This window comes from Coregonus clupeaformis, chromosome 16 (genome assembly GCF_020615455.1).
Source record: "Coregonus clupeaformis isolate EN_2021a chromosome 16, ASM2061545v1, whole genome shotgun sequence".
Classification (NCBI taxonomy): domain Eukaryota; kingdom Metazoa; phylum Chordata; class Actinopteri; order Salmoniformes; family Salmonidae; genus Coregonus; species Coregonus clupeaformis.
Genome location: NC_059207.1, coordinates 9527074 through 9548823, shown reverse-complemented (window position 1 = coordinate 9548823; position 21750 = coordinate 9527074). Strand labels below are relative to the sequence as shown.

Sequence of the window (21750 nt, the reverse complement as noted above, 5' to 3'; positions counted from 1 at the left end):
TACCCCCTAGTATGAGCAGTAGTTTGGACAGGGTACCCCCTAGTATGAGCAGTAGTTTGGACAGGGTACCCCCTAGTATGAGCAGTAGTCTGGACTGGGTACCACCTAGTATGAGCAGCAGTCTGGACAGGGTACCCCCTAGTATGAGCAGTAGTCTGGACAGGGTACCCCCTAGTATGAGCAGTAGTCTGGACAGGGTACCCCCTAGTATGAGCAGTAGTTTGGACAGGGTACCCCCTAGTATGAGCAGTAGTTTGGACAGGGTACCCCCTAGTATGAGCAGTAGTCTGGACTGGGTACCCCCTAGTATGAGCAATAGTCTGGACAGGGTACCCCCTAGTATGAGCAATAGTCTGGACAGGGTACCCCTAGTATGAGCAGTAGTCTGGACAGGGTACCCCCTAGTATGAGCAGTAGTCTGGACAGGGTACCCCCTAGTATGAGCAGTAGTTTGGACAGGGTATCCCCTAGTATGAGCAGTAGTTTGGACAGGGTACCCCCTAGTATGAGCAGTTGTTTGGACAGGGTACCCCCTAGTATGAGCAGTTGTTTGGACAGGGTACCCCCTAGTATGAGCAGTTGTTTGGACAGGGTACCCCCTAGTATGAGCAGTTGTTTGGACAGGGTACACCCTAGTATGATCAGTTGTTTGGACAGGGTACCCCCTAGTATGAGCAGTTGTTTGGACATGGGGAATGAGTTTGTGTGTGAAGCAGCATCCGGGACTCTCTGCCCAGTAAATAGTGTCTACATGCAGACACACACACTGGTACACACAGACACACACACACACACACACACACACACACACACACACACACACACACATACAGTCTTGTACAGCTGACCTTGTGGGGACACACTATTCAGTCCCATTCAAAATCCTATTTTCCCTGAACCCTAACCTGTACTCTTACCCTGACCTTAACCCTAACCTTAACCCAAAAACCTAACCCTTAACGTAATTCTAACCCTAACACTAATTCTAACCTTAACCCTAAACTCCCTAGAAATAGCATTTGACCTCATGGGGACTAACAAAATGTCCCCAGTTGGTCAAATGTCTGTTCGTTTACTACTCTCGTGGGGACTTCTGGTCCCCACAATAATAGTTAAACACGTCCTGGTACACAGACACACACACACACACACACACACAGGCAGGTATACCTTCATTACTCCACTGCGTTCCTTTATGTTGTTTCCTGAGTGAACCACTATGTAGGCTGTTGCATTTGTGAAGAAATGATCAAATCTGTCAATCTCTCTCTCGTTCTGTCCATCTCTCTCTCGTTCTGTCCATCTCTCTCTCGTTCTGTCCATCTCTCTCTCATTCTGTCCATCTCTCTCTCATTCTGTCCATCTCTCTCTCATTCTGTCCATCTCTCTCTCATTCTGTCCATCTGTCCATTGTTCTTGTCCTCCTTCAGAGTGTATCAGAATGCAGCAGAGCCAGCAGGAGGCTGTCAGAATGCAGCAGAGCCAGCAGGAGGCTGAAAAGGTATGTTTACTTCCTACCTTTAGTTGATTCATTCATTTACTACTCGTCATTTTAAAAACATAATATTTGATTATGTGACTTTAACCATGGCTAAACGTTCCTTTGTTGTTGTTGTTGTTGTGTGTGCGTGCGCAGTCGACAGCTGCGTAGTGGGCGGCGTACAGACACCTTGTGTCGCTCTGCTCGGTCAGGCTGGCCCTCTTCCTCAATCAGCCGCTCACTACTGGGCAACTTTGAGGTACGACACACACACACACACACGTTTGTTTTACTATCCTTGTGGACACCTAAAATGTATTTACATATTACAGTACATTCTAACCTTAAGAGACAAATGACAATTAAGTGTGAGATACCATTTAATGTGAAAATATTTTGTAAAGTATGAAGGTATTTTGTCAGAACTTGAGTTTCTACCAAATATTTAGAGATATTTTCCAAATTCCTCATGGCCATAGAGGTAGCAGGGCTTTGCCGTTGATCTTCTTCCCTCTTGTGGTTTCTTCTCCATGCTTTGAATATGCTCCTACATGGAAATATAAGATCCGTCATGGCCATGGCAAACCTCTCCCGTGGCTTGTGCTGCAGTGGACCTCAGTTTGTTCCCTCTTGTTGTTTTGGAAGTGGCTGTGTGTTGCTCCTCTTCACCCTATTTCCCTCTTGTGGTTTCTTCTCCAGGAGTCGATCCTGAAGGGTCGTTTCCCTCCGTCGGGTCGTATCGAGGGCTTCACAGCAGAGATTGGTGCCAGCGGATCCTACTGCCCTCCACACGCCACTCTGCCTGTACACGTCACTTACTACGACATCTCAGAGCACAGCGCACCCTCACCCTTCCTGGTTAGTGTGTGTATGTGTGTGCATGTGTGTGTGTGTGTGTGTGACATGATGTTAAATAATTTCATCTCTCTGTTGTAGGGAGTGATCTCCTTGGAACCTCTTGGAAAGAAAGGATACAGTGTACCCAAAGCAGGGACCATCCAAGTGGTTAGTCTCATGCTCCTCTTTCTCTCTCTGGCACTAGCATGCACTGACTGCATGGATATAGCATGACAATGGCAAATATCTCCATGTTCTCTCCCTCCAGACCTTATTCAATCCCAATAAAACGGTTCTCTCTCCCTCCAGACCTTATTCAATCCCAATAAAACTGTTCTCTCTCCCTCCAGACCTTATTCAATCCCAATAAAACGGTTCTCTCTCCCTCCAGACCTTATTCAATCCCAATAAAACTGTTCTCTCTCCCTCCAGACCTTATTCAACCCCTATAAAACTGTTCTCTCTCCCCCCAGACCTTACTCAACCCAAATAATACAGTTCTCTCTCCCTCTAGACCTTATTCAACCCCAATAAAACAGTTCTCTCTCCCTCCAGACCTTATTCAATCCCAATAAAACTGTTCTCTCTCCCTCCAGACCTTATTCAATCCCAATAAAACAGTTCTCTCTCCCTCCAGACCTTATTCAATCCCAATAAAACTGTTCTCTCTCCCTCCAGACCTTATTCAACCCAAATAAAACTGTTCTCTCTCCCTCCAGACCTTATTCAACCTCTATACAACTGTTCTCTCTCCCTCTAGACCTTATTCAACCCCAATAAAACTGTTCTCTCTCCCTCCAGACCTTATTCAATCCCAATAAAACAGTTCTCTCTCCCTCCAGACCTTATTCAACCCCAATAAAACAGTTCTCTCTCCGTCCAGACCTCATTCAACCCCAATAAAACTGTTCTCTCTCCCTCCAGACCTTATTCAACCCCAATAAAACAGTTCTCTCTTCCTCCAGACCTTACTCAACCCAAATAAAACAGTTCTCTCTCCCTCCAGACCTTATTCAACCCCCAATAAAATGGTTCTCTCTCACTCCAGACCTTATTCAACCCCAATAAAACAGTTCTCTCTCTCCCTCCAGACCTTACTCAACCCCAATAAAACGGTTCTCTCTCCCTCCAGACCTTATTCAACCCCAATAAAACAGTTCTCTCTCCCTCCAGACCTTATTCAATCCCAATAAAACTGTTCTCTCTCCCTCCAGACCTTATTCAATCCCAATAAAACAGTTCTCTCCCTCCAGACCTTATTCAACCCCTATAAAACTGTTCTCTCTCCCTCCAGACCTTATTCAACCCCAATAAAACAGTTCTCTCTCCCTCCAGACCTTATTCAATCCCAATAAAACAGTTCTCTCCCTCCAGACCTTATTCAACCTCTATACAACTGTTCTCTCTCCCTCTAGACCTTATTCAACCCCAATAAAACAGTTCTCTCTCTCCTCTAGACCTTATTCAATCCCAATAAAACTGTTCTCTCTCCCTCCAGACCTTATTCAATCCCAATAAAACAGTTCTCTCCCTCCAGACCTTATTCAACCCCAATAAAACAGTTCTCTCTCCCTCCAGACCTTATTTAACCCCAATAAAACTGTTCTCTCTCAACAGTTCTCTCTCCCTCCAGACCTTATTTAACCCCCAATAAAACTGTTCTCTCTCCATCCAGACCTTATTCAACCTCTATACAACTGTTCTCTCTCCCTCCAGACCTTATTCAACCCCAATAAAATTGTTCTCTCTCCCTCCAGACCTTATTCAACCCCAATAAAACTGTTCTCTCTCCCTCCAGACCTTATTTAACCCCAATAAAACTGTTCTCTCTCCCTCCAGACCTTATTCAACCCCAATAAAACAGTTCCCTCTCCCTCCAGACCTTATTCAACCCCAATAAAACTGTTCTCTCTCCATCCAGACCTTTTTTAACCCCAATAAAACAGTTATCTCTCCCTCCAGACCTTATTTAACCCCAATAAAACTGTTCTCTCTCCATCCAGACCTTATTCAACCTCTATACAACTGTTCTCTCTCCCTCCAGACCTTATTCAACCCCAATAAAACTGTTCTCTCTCCCTCCAGACCTTATTCAACCCCAATAAAACTGTTCTCTCTCCCTCCAGACCTTATTTAACCCCAATAAAACTGTTCTCTCTCCCTCCAGACCTTATTCAACCCCAATAAAACTGTTCTCTCTCCATCCAGACCTTATTCAACCCCAATAAAACAGTTCTCTCTCCCTCCAGACCTTACTCAACCCCAATAAAACGGTTCTCTCTCCCTCCAGACCTTATTCAACCCCAATAAAACAGTTCTCTCTCCCTCCAGACCTTATTCAATCCCAATAAAACTGTTCTCTCTCCCTCCAGACCTTATTCAATCCCAATAAAACAGTTCTCTCCCTCCAGACCTTATTCAACCTCTATACAACTGTTCTCTCTCCCTCCAGACCTTATTCAACCCCTATAAAACAGTTCTCTCTCCCTCCAGACCTTATTCAACCCCTATAAAACTGTTCTCTCTCCCTCCAGACCTTATTCAACCCCTATAAAACTGTTCTCTCTCCCTCCAGACCTTATTCAACCCCAATAAAACAGTTCTCTCTCCCTCTAGACCTTATTCAACCCCAATAAAACAGTTCTCTCTCCCTCTAGACCTTATTCAATCCCAATAAAACTGTTCTCTCTCCCTCCAGACCTTATTCAATCCCAATAAAACAGTTATCTCCCTCCAGACCATATTCAACCTCTATACAACTGTTCTCTCTCCCTCCAGACCTTATTCAACCCCTATAAAACAGTTCTCTCTCCCTCCAGACCTTACTCAACCCCAATAAAACAGTTCTCTCTCCCTCTAGACCTTATTCAATCCCAATAAAACTGTTCTCTCTCCCTCCAGACCTTATTCAATCCCAATAAAACAGTTCTCTCCCTCCAGACCTTATTCAACCTCTATACAACTGTTCTCTCTCCCTCCAGACCTTATTCAACCCCTATAAAACAGTTCTCTCTCCCTCCAGACCTTATTCAACCCCTATAAAACAGTTCTCTCTCCCTCCAGACCTTATTCAACCCAATAAAACAGTTCCCTCTCCCTCCAGACCTTATTCAACCCCAATAAAACTGTTCTCTCTCCATCCAGACCTTATTTAACCCCAATAAAACAGTTCTCTCTCCCTCCAGACCTTATTTAATCCCAATAAAACTGTTCTCTCTCCCTCCAGACCTTATTCAACCCCAATAAAACTGTTCTCTCTCCCTCCAGACCTAATTCAACCCCAATAAAACTGTTCTCTCTCCCTCTAGACCTTATTCAACCCCAATAAAACAGTTCTCTCTTCCTCCAGACCTTACTCAACCCAAATAAAACAGTTCTCTCTCCCTCCAGACCTTATTCAACCCCAATAAAATGGTTCTCTCTCACTCCAGACCTTATTCAACCCCAATAAAACAGTTCTCTCTCCCTCCAGACCTTACTCAACCCCAATAAAACGGTTCTCTCTCCCTCCAGACCTTATTCAACCCCAATAAAACTGTTCTCTCTCCCTCCAGACCTTATTCAATCCCAATAAAACAGTTCTCTCCCTCCAGACCTTATTCAACCCCAATAAAACAGTTCTCTCTCCCTCCAGACCTTATTTAACCCCAATAAAACTGTTCTCTCTCAACAGTTCTCTCTCCCTCCAGACCTTATTTAACCCCAATAAAACTGTTCTCTCTCCATCCAGACCTTATTCAACCTCTATACAACTGTTCTCTCTCCCTCCAGACCTTATTCAACCCCAATAAAATTGTTCTCTCTCCCTCCAGACCTTATTCAACCCCAATAAAACTGTTCTCTCTCCCTCCAGACCTTATTTAACCCCAATAAAACTGTTCTCTCTCCCTCCAGACCTTATTCAACCCCAATAAAACAGTTCCCTCTCCCTCCAGACCTTATTCAACCCCAATAAAACTGTTCTCTCTCCATCCAGACCTTTTTAACCCCAATAAAACAGTTATCTCTCCCTCCAGACCTTATTTAACCCCAATAAAACTGTTCTCTCTCCATCCAGACCTTATTCAACCTCTATACAACTGTTCTCTCTCCCTCTAGACCTTATTCAACCCCAATAAAACTGTTCTCTCTCCCTCCAGACCTTATTCAATCCCAATAAAACAGTTCTCTCTCCCTCCAGACCTTATTCAACCCCAATAAAACAGTTCTCTCTCCCTCCAGACCTCATTCAACCCCAATAAAACTGTTCTCTCTCCCTCCAGACCTTATTCAACCCCAATAAAACAGTTCTCTCTTCCTCCAGACCTTACTCAACCCAAATAAAACAGTTCTCTCTCCCTCCAGACCTTATTCAACCCCAATAAAATGGTTCTCTCTCACTCCAGACCTTATTCAACCCCAATAAAACAGTTCTCTCTCTCCTCCAGACCTTACTCAACCCCCAATAAAACGGTTCTCTCTCCCTCCAGACCTTATTCAACCCCAATAAAACAGTTCTCTCTCCCTCCAGACCTTATTCAATCCCAATAAAACTGTTCTCTCTCCCTCCAGACCTTATTCAATCCCAATAAAACAGTTCTCTCCCTCCAGACCTTATTCAACCCCTATAAAACTGTTCTCTCTCCCTCCAGACCTTATTCAACCCCAATAAAACAGTTCTCTCTCCCTCCAGACCTTATTCAATCCCAATAAAACAGTTCTCTCCCTCCAGACCTTATTCAACCTCTATACAACTGTTCTCTCTCCCTCTAGACCTTATTCAACCCCAATAAAACAGTTCTCTCTCCCTCTAGACCTTATTCAATCCCAATAAAACTGTTCTCTCTCCCTCCAGACCTTATTCAATCCCAATAAAACAGTTCTCTCCCTCCAGACCTTATTCAACCCCAATAAAACAGTTCTCTCTCCCTCCAGACCTTATTTAACCCCAATAAAACTGTTCTCTCTCAACAGTTCTCTCTCCCTCCAGACCTTATTTAACCCCAATAAAATTGTTCTCTCTCCCTCCAGACCTTATTCAACCCCAATAAAACTGTTCTCTCTCCCTCCAGACCTTATTTAACCCCAATAAAACTGTTCTCTCTCCCTCCAGACCTTATTCAACCCCAATAAAACAGTTCCCTCTCCCTCCAGACCTTATTCAACCCCAATAAAACTGTTCTCTCTCCATCCAGACCTTTTTTAACCCCAATAAAACAGTTCTCTCTCCCTCCAGACCTTATTCAACCCCAATAAAACTGTTCTCTCTCCCTCCAGACCTTATTCAACCCCAATAAAACTGTTCTCTCTCCCTCCAGACCTTATTTAACCCCAATAAAACTGTTCTCTCTCCCTCCAGACCTTATTCAACCCCAATAAAACTGTTCTCTCTCCATCCAGACCTTATTCAACCCCAATAAAACAGTTCTCTCTCCCTCCAGACCTTACTCAACCCCCAATAAAACGGTTCTCTCTCCCTCCAGACCTTATTCAACCCCAATAAAACAGTTCTCTCTCCCTCCAGACCTTATTCAATCCCAATAAAACTGTTCTCTCTCCCTCCAGACCTTATTCAACCCCTATAAAACAGTTCTCTCTCCCTCCAGACCTTACTCAACCCCAATAAAACAGTTCTCTCTCCCTCTAGACCTTATTCAATCCCAATAAAACTGTTCTCTCTCCCTCCAGACCTTATTCAATCCCAATAAAACAGTTCTCTCCCCTCCAGACCTTATTCAACCTCTATACAACTGTTCTCTCTCCCTCCAGACCTTATTCAACCCCAATAAAACAGTTCTCTCTCCCTCTAGACCTTATTCAACCCCAATAAAACAGTTCTCTCTCCCTCCAGACCTTATTCAATCCCAATAAAACTGTTCTCTCTCCCTCCAGACCTTATTCAATCCCAATAAAACAGTTCTCTCCCTCCAGACCTTATTCAACCCCAATAAAACAGTTCTCTCTCCCTCCAGACCTTATTTAACCCCAATAAAACTGTTCTCTCTCAACAGTTCTCTCTCCCTCCAGACCTTATTTAACCCCAATAAAACTGTTCTCTCTCCATCCAGACCTTATTCAACCTCTATACAACTGTTCTCTCTCCCTCCAGACCTTATTCAACCCCAATAAAATTGTTCTCTCTCCCTCCAGACCTTATTCAACCCCAATAAAACTGTTCTCTCTCCCTCCAGACCTTATTTAACCCCAATAAAACTGTTCTCTCTCCCTCCAGACCTTATTCAACCCCAATAAAACAGTTCCCTCTCCCTCCAGACCTTATTCAACCCCAATAAAACTGTTCTCTCTCCATCCAGACCTTTTTTAACCCCAATAAAACAGTTATCTCTCCCTCCAGACCTTATTTAACCCCAATAAAACTGTTCTCTCTCCATCCAGACCTTATTCAACCTCTATACAACTGTTCTCTCTCCCTCCAGACCTTATTCAACCCCAATAAAACTGTTCTCTCTCCCTCCAGACCTTATTCAACCCCAATAAAACTGTTCTCTCTCCCTCCAGACCTTATTTAACCCCAATAAAACTGTTCTCTCTCCCTCCAGACCTTATTCAACCCCAATAAAACTGTTCTCTCTCCATCCAGACCTTATTCAACCCCAATAAAACAGTTCTCTCTCCCTCCAGACCTTACTCAACCCCAATAAAACGGTTCTCTCTCCCTCCAGACCTTATTCAACCCCAATAAAACAGTTCTCTCTCCCTCCAGACCTTATTCAATCCCAATAAAACTGTTCTCTCTCCCTCCAGACCTTATTCAACCCCTATAAAACAGTTCTCTCTCCCTCCAGACCTTACTCAACCCCAATAAAACAGTTCTCTCTCCCTCTAGACCTTATTCAATCCCAATAAAACTGTTCTCTCTCCCTCCAGACCTTATTCAATCCCAATAAAACAGTTCTCTCCCTCCAGACCTTATTCAACCTCTATACAACTGTTCTCTCTCCTCCAGACCTTATTCAACCCCAATAAAACAGTTCTCTCTCCCTCTAGACCTTATTCAACCCCAATAAAACAGTTCTCTCTCCCTCCAGACCTTATTCAACCCCTATAAAACAGTTCTCTCTCCCCTCCAGACCTTATTCAACCCAATAAAACAGTTCCCCTCTCCCTCCAGACCTTATTCAACCCCAATAAAACTGTTCTCTCTCCATCCAGACCTTATTTAACCCCAATAAAACAGTTCTCTCTCCCTCCAGACCTTATTTAATCCCAATAAAACTGTTCTCTCTCCCTCCAGACCTTATTCAACCCCAATAAAACTGTTCTCTCTCCCTCCAGACCTAATTCAACCCCAATAAAACTGTTCTCTCTCCCTCTAGACCTTATTCAACCCCAATAAAACTGTTCTCTCTCCCTCCAGACCTTATTCAATCCCAATAAAACAGTTCTCTCTCCCTCCAGACCTTATTCAACCCCAATAAAACAGTTCTCTCTCCCTCCAGACCTCATTCAACCCCAATAAAACTGTTCTCTCTCCCTCCAGACCTTATTCAACCCCAATAAAACAGTTCTCTCTTCCTCCAGACCTTACTCAACCCAAATAAAACAGTTCTCTCTCCCTCCAGACCTTATTCAACCCCAATAAAATGGTTCTCTCTCCCTCCAGACCTTATTCAACCCCAATAAAACAGTTCTCTCTCCCTCCAGACCTTACTCAACCCCAATAAAACGGTTCTCTCTCCCTCCAGACCTTATTCAACCCCAATAAAACAGTTCTCTCTCCCTCCAGACCTTATTCAATCCCAATAAAACTGTTCTCTCTCCCTCCAGACCTTATTCAATCCCAATAAAACAGTTCTCTCCCTCCAGACCTTATTCAACCCCTATAAAACTGTTCTCTCTCCCTCCAGACCTTATTCAACCCCAATAAAACAGTTCTCTCTCCCTCCAGACCTTATTCAATCCCAATAAAACAGTTCTCTCCCTCCAGACCTTATTCAACCTCTATACAACTGTTCTCTCTCCCTCTAGACCTTATTCAACCCCAATAAAACAGTTCTCTCTCCCTCTAGACCTTATTCAATCCCAATAAAACTGTTCTCTCTCCCTCCAGACCTTATTCAATCCCAATAAAACAGTTCTCTCCCTCCAGACCTTATTCAACCCCAATAAAACAGTTCTCTCTCCCTCCAGACCTTATTTAACCCCAATAAAACTGTTCTCTCTCAACAGTTCTCTCTCCCTCCAGACCTTATTTAACCCCAATAAAACTGTTCTCTCTCCATCCAGACCTTATTCAACCTCTATACAACTGTTCTCTCTCCCTCCAGACCTTATTCAACCCCAATAAAATTGTTCTCTCTCCCTCCAGACCTTATTCAACCCCAATAAAACTGTTCTCTCTCCCTCCAGACCTTATTTAACCCCAATAAAACTGTTCTCTCTCCCTCCAGACCTTATTCAACCCCAATAAAACAGTTCCCTCTCCCTCCAGACCTTATTCAACCCCAATAAAACTGTTCTCTCTCCATCCAGACCTTTTTTAACCCCAATAAAACAGTTATCTCTCCCTCCAGACCTTATTTAACCCCAATAAAACTGTTCTCTCTCCATCCAGACCTTATTCAACCTCTATACAACTGTTCTCTCTCCCTCCAGACCTTATTCAACCCCAATAAAACTGTTCTCTCTCCCTCCAGACCTTATTCAACCCCAATAAAACTGTTCTCTCTCCCTCCAGACCTTATTTAACCCCAATAAAACTGTTCTCTCTCCCTCCAGACCTTATTCAACCCCAATAAAACAGTTCCCTCTCCCTCCAGACCTTATTCAACCCCAATAAAACTGTTCTCTCTCCATCCAGACCTTTTTTAACCCCAATAAAACAGTTATCTCTCCCTCCAGACCTTATTTAACCCCAATAAAACTGTTCTCTCTCCATCCAGACCTTATTCAACCTCTATACAACTGTTCTCTCTCCCTCCAGACCTTATTCAACCCCCAATAAAACTGTTCTCTCTCCCTCCAGACCTTATTCAACCCCAATAAAACTGTTCTCTCTCCCTCCAGACCTTATTTAACCCCAATAAAACTGTTCTCTCTCCCTCCAGACCTTATTCAACCCCAATAAAACTGTTCTCTCTCCATCCAGACCTTATTCAACCCCAATAAAACAGTTCTCTCTCCCTCCAGACCTTACTCAACCCCCAATAAAACGGTTCTCTCTCCCTCCAGACCTTATTCAACCCCAATAAAACAGTTCTCTCTCCCTCCAGACCTTATTCAATCCCAATAAAACTGTTCTCTCTCCCTCCAGACCTTATTCAACCCCTATAAAACAGTTCTCTCTCCCTCCAGACCTTACTCAACCCCAATAAAACAGTTCTCTCTCCCTCTAGACCTTATTCAATCCCAATAAAACTGTTCTCTCTCCCTCCAGACCTTATTCAATCCCAATAAAACAGTTCTCTCCCTCCAGACCTTATTCAACCTCTATACAACTGTTCTCTCTCCCTCCAGACCTTATTCAACCCCAATAAAACAGTTCTCTCTCCCTCTAGACCTTATTCAACCCCAATAAAACAGTTCTCTCTCCCTCCAGACCTTATTCAACCCCTATAAAACAGTTCTCTCTCCCTCCAGACCTTATTCAACCCAATAAAACAGTTCCCTCTCCCTCCAGACCTTATTCAACCCCAATAAAACTGTTCTCTCTCCATCCAGACCTTATTTAACCCCAATAAAACAGTTCTCTCTCCCTCCAGACCTTATTTAATCCCAATAAAACTGTTCTCTCTCCCTCCAGACCTTATTCAACCCCAATAAAACTGTTCTCTCTCCCTCCAGACCTAATTCAACCCCAATAAAACTGTTCTCTCTCCCTCTAGACCTTATTCAACCCCAATAAAACTGTTCTCTCTCCCTCCAGACCTTATTCAATCCCAATAAAACAGTTCTCTCTCCCTCCAGACCTTATTCAACCCCAATAAACAGTTCTCTCTCCCTCCAGACCTCATTCAACCCCAATAAAACTGTTCTCTCTCCCTCCAGACCTTATTCAACCCCAATAAAACAGTTCTCTCTTCCTCCAGACCTTACTCAACCCAAATAAAACAGTTCTCTCTCCCTCCAGACCTTATTCAACCCCAATAAAATGGTTCTCTCTCACTCCAGACCTTATTCAACCCCAATAAAACAGTTCTCTCTCCCTCCAGACCTTACTCAACCCCAATAAAACGGTTCTCTCTCCCTCCAGACCTTATTCAACCCCAATAAAACAGTTCTCTCTCCCTCCAGACCTTATTCAATCCCAATAAAACTGTTCTCTCTCCCTCCAGACCTTATTCAATCCCAATAAAACAGTTCTCTCCCTCCAGACCTTATTCAACCCCTATAAAACTGTTCTCTCTCCCTCCAGACCTTATTCAACCCCAATAAAACAGTTCTCTCTCCCTCCAGACCTTATTCAATCCCAATAAAACAGTTCTCTCCCTCCAGACCTTATTCAACCTCTATACAACTGTTCTCTCTCCCTCTAGACCTTATTCAACCCCAATAAAACAGTTCTCTCCCCTCTAGACCTTATTCAATCCCAATAAAACTGTTCTCTCTCCCCTCCAGACCTTATTCAATCCCAATAAAACAGTTCTCTCCCTCCAGACCTTATTCAACCCCAATAAAACAGTTCTCTCTCCCTCCAGACCTTATTTAACCCCAATAAAACTGTTCTCTCTCAACAGTTCTCTCTCCCTCCAGACCTTATTTAACCCCAATAAAACTGTTCTCTCTCCATCCAGACCTTATTCAACCTCTATACAACTGTTCTCTCTCCCTCCAGACCTTATTCAACCCCAATAAAATTGTTCTCTCTCCCTCCAGACCTTATTCAACCCCAATAAAACTGTTCTCTCTCCCTCCAGACCTTATTTAACCCCAATAAAACTGTTCTCTCTCCCTCCAGACCTTATTCAACCCCAATAAAACAGTTCCCTCTCCCTCCAGACCTTATTCAACCCCAATAAAACTGTTCTCTCTCCATCCAGACCTTTTTTAACCCCAATAAAACAGTTATCTCTCCCTCCAGACCTTATTTAACCCCAATAAAACTGTTCTCTCTCCATCCAGACCTTATTCAACCTCTATACAACTGTTCTCTCTCCCTCCAGACCTTATTCAACCCCAATAAAACTGTTCTCTCTCCCTCCAGACCTTATTCAACCCCAATAAAACTGTTCTCTCTCCCTCCAGACCTTATTTAACCCCAATAAAACTGTTCTCTCTCCATCCAGACCTTATTCAACCCCAATAAAACAGTTCTCTCTCCCTCCAGACCTTACTCAACCCCAATAAAACGGTTCTCTCTCCCTCCAGACCTTATTCAACCCCAATAAAACAGTTCTCTCTCCCTCCAGACCTTATTCAATCCCAATAAAACTGTTCTCTCTCCCTCCAGACCTTATTCAATCCCAATAAAACAGTTCTCTCCCTCCAGACCTTATTCAACCTCTATACAACTGTTCTCTCTCCCTCCAGACCTTATTCAACCCCTATAAAACAGTTCTCTCTCCCTCCAGACCTTATTCAACCCCTATAAAACTGTTCTCTCTCCCTCCAGACCTTATTCAACCCCTATAAAACTGTTCCTTCTCCCTCCAGACCTTATTCAACCCCAATAAAACAGTTCTCTCTCCCTCTAGACCTTATTCAATCCCAATAAAACTGTTCTCTCTCCCTCCAGACCTTATTCAATCCCAATAAAACAGTTCTCTCCCTCCAGACCTTATTCAACCTCTATACAACTGTTCTCTCTCCCTCCAGACCTTATTCAACCCCTATAAAACAGTTCTCTCTCCCTCCAGACCTTATTCAACCCAATAAAACAGTTCCCTCTCCCTCCAGACCTTATTCAACCCCAATAAAACTGTTCTCTCTCCATCCAGACCTTATTTAACCCCAATAAAACAGTTCTCTCTCCCTCCAGACCTTATTTAATCCCAATAAAACTGTTCTCTCTCCCTCCAGACCTTATTCAACCCCAATAAAACTGTTCTCTCTCCCTCCAGACCTTATTCAACCCCAATAAAACTGTTCTCTCTCCCTCCAGACCTTATTCAACCCCAATAAAACTGTTCTCTCTCCATCCAGACCTTATTTAACCCCAATAAAACAGTTCTCTCTCCCTCCAGACCTTATTTAACCCCAATAAAACTGTTCTCTCTCCATCCAGACCTTATTCAACCTCTATACAACTGTTCTCTCTCCCTCCAGACCTTATTCAACCCCAATAAAACTGTTCTCTCTCCCTCCAGACCTTATTCAACCCCAATAAAACTGTTCTCTCTCCCTCCAGACCTTATTTAACCCCAATAAAACTGTTCTCTCTCCCTCCAGACCTTATTCAACCCCAATAAAACAGTTCCCTCTCCCTCCAGACCTTATTCAACCCCAATAAAACTGTTCTCTCTCCCTCCAGACCTTATTCAACCCCAATAAAACTGTTCTCTCTCCCTCCAGACCTTATTTAACCCCAATAAAACTGTTCTCTCTCCCTCCAGACCTTATTCAACCCCAATAAAACTGTTCTCTCTCCATCCAGACCTTATTCAACCCCAATAAAACTGTGGTGAAGATGTTCCTCGTGACCTATAACTTTTGCGACATGCCCGTCAATCACATGACCTTCCTGCGTCACCGCATCTTCCTGGTTCCCGTGGAGGAGGCCGGGCCAGATGGGAAGGGGCCTCCAGAGCCCAGGGCCACGTCCACAGAGAGGAGGAAGATTCTCTGCTATCTGATACACCTCAGGTATGTCTATCTGGTGTTTTTCTGTTTGTTTTTAAAGGGATAATCCACCCCCAGAACTAAAAATCATGAAACTCCTGTCAATTTGGTGAACACCTGCCTGTGTTCTATCAGTGGGTAAAAAATAATTTTTACACCATGACAAAACTTCTAAGAGGTCTGTCTGTGAAATCAGAAAATTGTGTAGGAACGTCTCATAGCTACATTCCCTTTAGAAAGTATTCATACCCCTTGACTTATTCCACATGTTGTTGTGTTACAGCCTGAATTCAAAATTGATTAAATATTTGTTTCTCTCTCACACATCTACACACAATATCTAATAATGACAAAGTGAAAATATATTTTTTGAAAATGTTGCTAATGTATTGAAAATGTAATCCAGAAATACCTAATTTACATAAGTATTCACACCCCTAAATCAACACGTTAGAATCACCTTTGCAATTACAGCTGTGAGTCTTTCTGGGTAAGTCTCTATCAGCTTTCCACACCTGGATTGTACAATATTTGCCCATTTATTCTTTAGAAAATTCTTCAAGCTCTGTCAAATTGGTTGTTGATCATTGCTAGACAACCATTTTCAAGTCTTGCCATAGATTTTCAAGGAGATTTCAGTCAAAACTGTAACTCGGCCACCCAGGAACATTCACTGTCTTGGTAAGCAATTCCAGTGTAGATTTGACCTTGTGTTTTAGGTCATTGTCCTGCTGAAAGGTGATTTCATCTCCCAGACTGAACCAGGTTTTCCTCAAAGATTTTGCCTGTCCTTAACTCCATTCCATTTCTTTTTTATCCTGAAAAACTCCCCAGTCCTTAATGGTTACAAGCATACCCATAACATGATGCAGCCACCACTATGCTTGAAAATATGGAGAGTGCTTTGCCAATTTTTTTGCAGTATTACTTTAGTGCCTTGTTGCAAACAGGATGCATGTTTTGGAATATTTTTATTCTGGACAGGCTTCCTTCTTTTCACTTTGTCAATTACTTAAGTATTGTGGAGTAACTACAATGTTGTTGATCCATCCTCAGTTTTCTCCTATCACAGCCATTAAACTCTAACTTATTTAAAGTCACCATTGGCCTCATGGTGAAATCCCTGAGCGGTTTCTGGAAACTGAGTTAGGAAGGACGCTTGTATCTTTGTAGTGACTGGGTGTATTGATACACCATCCAAAGTGTAATTAATGACTCCACCATGCACAAAGGGATATTCAATGTCTGCTTTTTTTTTTACCCATCTACCAATAGGTGCCCTTTGCCAGGCATTGGAAAACCTTGATGGTCTTTGTGGTTGAATCTGTGTTTAAAATTCCCTGCTCGACTAAGGGACCTTACAGATAATGTGTGATACAGAGATGAGGTAGTCATAAACAAATCATGTTAAACACTATTATCGCACACAGTGATTCCATGCAACTTTATTATGTGGCTTGTTAAGCACATTTTTACTCCTGAACTTATTTGACTTGCCATAACAAAGGGATTGAATACTTATTGACTCAATACATTTCAGCTTTTCATTTTTAATTAACTTGTAAAAATGTCGAAAAGCATTATTCTATTTTGACCTTATAGGGTATTGTGTGTGTAGGCCAGTTACAAAAAAAACTTAATTTAATCAATTTTGAATTCAGGTTGTAACACAACAAAATGTGGAACAAGTCAAGAGGTGTGAATACTTTTTGAAGGCACTGTACATGGTTCTCGTCACTGGAGATGGGAGATAACACACTATCATATTTCATAACGCTTTTAAAACAACCTGGACTCCAGATCACCAATTCAGCCAATAGATGGTATGGGCATACTTGTCTTATCTAGAACACATCCATCTGTTTATATTGTCATAAGAAAGTACAGTGCCTTCGGAAAAGTATTCAGACCCCTTGACTTTTTCCACATTTGGTTAGGTTACAGCCTTATTCTAAAATGTAAATAGTTTTTCTCCCTCATCAATCTACACACAATACCCCATAATGACAAAGCAAAAACAGATTTTTAGAAATGTTTGCTAATTTATAAAAAAATTAATAAAAAATGAAATATCACATTTACATAAGTATTCAGACCCTTTACTCAGTACTTTGTTGAAGCACCTTTGGCAGCGATTACAGCCTTGAGTCTTCTTGGGTATGACACAACAAGCTTGACACACCTGAATTTGAGAAGTTTCTCCCATTCTTCTCTGCAGATCCTCTCAAGCTCTGTCAGGTTGGATGGGGAGCATTGCTGCACAGCTATTTTCAGGTCTCTCCAGAGATGTTCGATCTGGTTCAAGTCCGGCCTCTGGCTGGGCAACTCAAGGACATTCAGAGACTTGTCCCGAAGCCACTCCTGCGTTGTCTTGGCTGTGTGCTTAGGGTCGTTGTCCTGTTGGAAGGTGAACATTCTCCCCAGTCTGAAGTCCTGAGCGCTCTGGAGCAGGTTTTCATCAAGGATCTCTCTGTACTTTGCTCCGTTCATCTTTGACTCGATTCTGACTAGTCTCCCAGTCCCGGCTGCTGAAAAACATCCCCACAGCATGATGCTACAACCACCATTCTTCACAGTAGGGATGGTGCCAGGTTTCCTCCAGACGTGATGCTTGGCATTCAGGCCAATGAGTTCAATCTTGGTTTCATCAGACCAGAGAATATTGTTTCTCATGGTCTGAGAGTCCTTCAGATGCCTTTTGGCAAACTCCAAGCGGGCTGTCATGTGCCATTTACTGAGGAGTGGCTTCCGTCTGGCCACTCTACCATAAAGGGCTGATTGGTGGAGTGCTGCAGAGATGGTTGTCCTTCTGGAAGGTTCTCCCATCTCCACAGAGGAATTCTAGAGCTCCGTCAGAGTGACCGTCGGGTTCTTGGTCACCTCCCTGACCAAGGCCCTTCTCCCTGTTTTGGCTTTGTCATTATGGGGTATTGTGTCTAGATTGAGGATTTTTATTTATTTAATCCATTTTAGAATAAGGCTGTAACGTAACAAAATGTGGAAAAAGTCAAGGGGTCTGAATACTTTCCGAAGGCACTGTATAAACAGTATTTTGCTTAGATGTGCTCAATCTATACAGTGTACCAAATTATTCAATTTCGTTTCTCCTTCAAGTACCATCTCGCAATGTGCCCTGTGTGTCTGTGGGAAACGTGGGAAAGGGCCGTTGTTGCCATAGTAACGTACTGTGCACTCGCTCTGAGCTGAGAGGAACTGCAAGTTGAACTCTGTGAGATTGGTAATGCAGTTTGTTTGGCTGATTTTACAGCTAGCTAGCTAGTTACTTCACATGCTAATATTGACTTTGGTATTATTGTTTGTAGCTATGGAGGGAGAGCATTGCATTGTGGGTTTTGTAGTCGACTTGAGCTGCATCAGATTTTCACAATGATTTTGCTACCAAACTTGTAATAATGACAAAATGAAAACAAATATTGTTTTCTCATATTAGTGTTATTTAACACTATGTAACACTGTTAATCATAGGAATTTGTGGTTAGGGTGGATTATCCCTTTAAGGTTTGGTTTGTTGTGGAAATTGTATTTTTCTGTACGGTATGTATGGCATGTGCAATATGTTTGTTAGGATTGTCCATCCATCCCCATCCATCCATCTGTTTGTTTTTTGTGTGTTTGTTTTGTTTGTTAGAAACCAAGATACATTGTTCAGCATTTCAAATGCAGGCTATACTAATATTTTCTAATGTAATAATTTACTTAATGTCTTTAGGATTGTTTGCTGATCAGTGTTTCAATAAAGTTTAGCTTAGTAGCTTTACACTTAGCTTAGTAGCTTTAGCTTAGTAGCCTTACACTTAGCTTAGTATCTTTACACTTAGCTTAGTAGCTTTACACTTAGCTTAGTAGCTTTACACTTAGCTTAGTAGCCTTACACTTAGCTTAGTATCTTTACACTTAGTTTAGTATCTTTACACTTAGTTTAGTATCTTTACACTTAGTTTAGTAGCTTTACACTTAGCTTAGTATCTTTACACTTAGCTTAGTAGCTTTACACTTAGCTTAGTAGCTTTACACTTAGCTTAGTAGCTTTAGCTTAGTAGCTTTACACTTAGTAGCTTTACACTTAGTTTAGCTTTACACGCTATTAACGGTGATGGTTCTTCTTTGTTTTCTTTTGACTCTGTAGATTCCAGAGCTCCAAATCTGGGAAGATCTACTTGCACAACGATATCCGGCTGCTTTTCTCCCGCAAGTCCATCGAGGTGGACACAGGGATCCCTTACGAGCTCAAATCTTTCACCGAGGTGCCAAGAAACCCCAAATACTCCCCCCGTGTGTGACCCTACGATGAACCTATGACCCCTATTCCCTAACTCCCAACGCCAACGCAGCCCCTATCTGGAATGGTGCACAGACGGACTGCTCAGTAAATGGATGACAAAACTTGAATAGACTATTCACACATACATACATACATACATACATACATACAGTGGGGAGAACAACTATTTGATACACTGCCGATTTTGCAGGTTTTCCTACTTACAAAGCATGTAGAGGTCTGTAATTTTTATCATAGGTACACTTCAACTGTGAGAGACGGAATGTAAAACAAAAATCCAGAAAATCACATTGTATGATTTTTAAGTAATTAATTTGCATTTTATTGCATGACATAAGTATTTGATACATCAGAAAAGCATAACTTATTATTTGGTACAGAAACCTTTGTTTGCAATTACAGAGATCATACATTTCCTGTAGGTCTTGAACAGGTTTGCACACACTGCAGCAGGGATTTTGGCCCACTCCTCCATACAGACCTTCTCCAGATCCTTCAGGTTTCGGGGCTGTCGCTGGGCAATACGGACTTTCAGCTCCCTCCAAAGATTTTCTATTGGGTTCAGGGCTGGAGACTGGCTAGGCCACTCCAGGACCTTGAGGTGCTTCTTACGGAGCCACTCCTTAGTTGCCCTGGCTGTGTGTTTCAGGTCGTTGTCATGCTGGAAGACCCAGCCACGACCCATCTTCAATGCTCTTACTGAGGGAAGGAGGTTGTTGGCCAAGATCTCTCAATACATGGCCCCATCCATCCTCCCCTCAATACGGTGCAGTCGTCCTGTCCCATTTGCAGAAAAGCATCCCCAAAGAATTATGTTTCCACCTCTATGCTTCACGGTTGGGATGGTGTTCTTGGGGTTGTACTCATCCTTCTTCCTCCAAACACGGCGAGTGAAGTTTAGACCAAAAAGTTATATTTTTGTCTCATCAGACCACATGACCTTCTCCCATTCTTCCTCTGGATCATCCAGATGGTCATTGGCAAACTTCAGACGGGCCTGGACATGCGCTGGCTTGAGCAGGGGGACCTTGCGTGCGCTGCAGGATTTTAATCCATGACGGCGTAGTGTGTTACTAATGGTTTTCTTTGAGACTGTGGTCCCAGCTCTCTTCAGGTCATTGACCAGGTCCTGCCGTGTAGTTCTGGGCTGATCCCTCACCTTCCTCACAGTCATTGATGACCCACGAGGTGAGATCTTGCATGGAGCCCCAGACCGAGGGTGATTGACCGTCATCTTGAACTTCTTCCATTTTCTAATAATTGCGCCAACAGTTGTTGCCTTCTCACCAAGCTGCTTGCCTATTGTCCTGTAGCCCATCCCAGCCTTGTGCAGGTGTACAATTTTATCCCTGATGTCCTTACACAGCTGTCTGGTCTTGGCCATTGTGGAGAGGTTGGAGTCTGTTTGATTGAGTGTGTGGACAGGTGTCTTTTATACAGGTAACGAGTTCAAACAGGTGCAGTTAATACAGGTAATGAGTGGAGAACAGGAGGGCTTCTTAAAGAAAAACTAACAGGTCTGTGAGAGCCGGAATTCTTACTGGTTGGTAGGTGATCAAATACTTATGTCATGCAATAAAATGCAAATTAATTACTTAAAAATCATACAATCTCTCACAGTTTAAGTGTACTTATGATAAAAATTACAGACCTCTACATGCTTTGTAAGTAGGAAAACCTGCAGAATCGTCAGTGTATCAAATACTTATTCTCCCCACTGTACATACATACATACATGCATACACACACACATACATACATACATACATACATACATACACTACATATAGAAATGTATGTGGACACCCCTTCAAATTTGTGGATTTGGCTATTTCACCGACACCCGTTGCTGACAGGTGTATAAAATCGAGCACACAGCCATGCACTCTCCATTGACAAACATTGGCAGTAGAATGGCCTGACTGAAGAGCTCAGTGACTTTCAACGTGGCACCGTCATAGGATGCCACCTTTCCAACAAGTCAGTTCGTCTAATTTCTGCCCTGCTAGAGCTGCCCCGATCAACTGTAAGTGCTGTTATTGTGAAGTGGAAACGTCTAGGAGCAACAACGGCTCAGCAGCGAAGTGGTAGGCCACACAAGCTCACATAACGGGACCGCCGAGTGCTTAAGCATGTAGTGTGTAAAAATCATCTGTCCTTTGTTGCAAAACTCAGTTCCAAACTGCCTCTGGAAGCAACGTCAGCACAATAACTGTTCGTCGGGAGCTTCATGAAATGGGTTTCCATGGCCGAGCAGCCGCACACAAGCCTAAGATCACCACGCACAATGCCAAGTGTCGGCTGGAGTGGTGTAAAGCTCACCGCCATTGGACTCTGGCGCAGTGGAAACGCGTTCTCTGAAGTGATGAATCACGCTTCAGAATCTGGCAGTCCGACTGAAAAATCTGGGTTT

The 21750-nt window shown here is 42.9% G+C and overlaps 1 protein-coding gene across 3 annotated transcripts in view; it reads left to right on the top strand.

Annotated features, from left to right (window-relative positions):
- Positions 1-19527, top strand: part of LOC121584348 (protein FAM214B) — a 54878-nt gene extending 35351 nt beyond the window's left edge. For all 3 annotated transcript variants that reach the window (XM_041900179.2, XM_041900181.2, XM_041900180.2), the window contains exons 5-10: positions 1431-1501; positions 1637-1739; positions 2180-2338; positions 2417-2485; positions 14850-15058; positions 19182-19527. In XM_041900179.2, the coding sequence (XP_041756113.2) occupies positions 1431-1501; positions 1637-1739; positions 2180-2338; positions 2417-2485; positions 14850-15058; positions 19182-19335 (765 nt within the window). In that variant the 3' untranslated portion in view covers positions 19336-19527. The remainder of the gene's footprint in view (positions 1-1430; positions 1502-1636; positions 1740-2179; positions 2339-2416; positions 2486-14849; positions 15059-19181) is intronic.
- The last annotated feature ends 2223 nt before the right edge of the window (positions 19528-21750 follow it).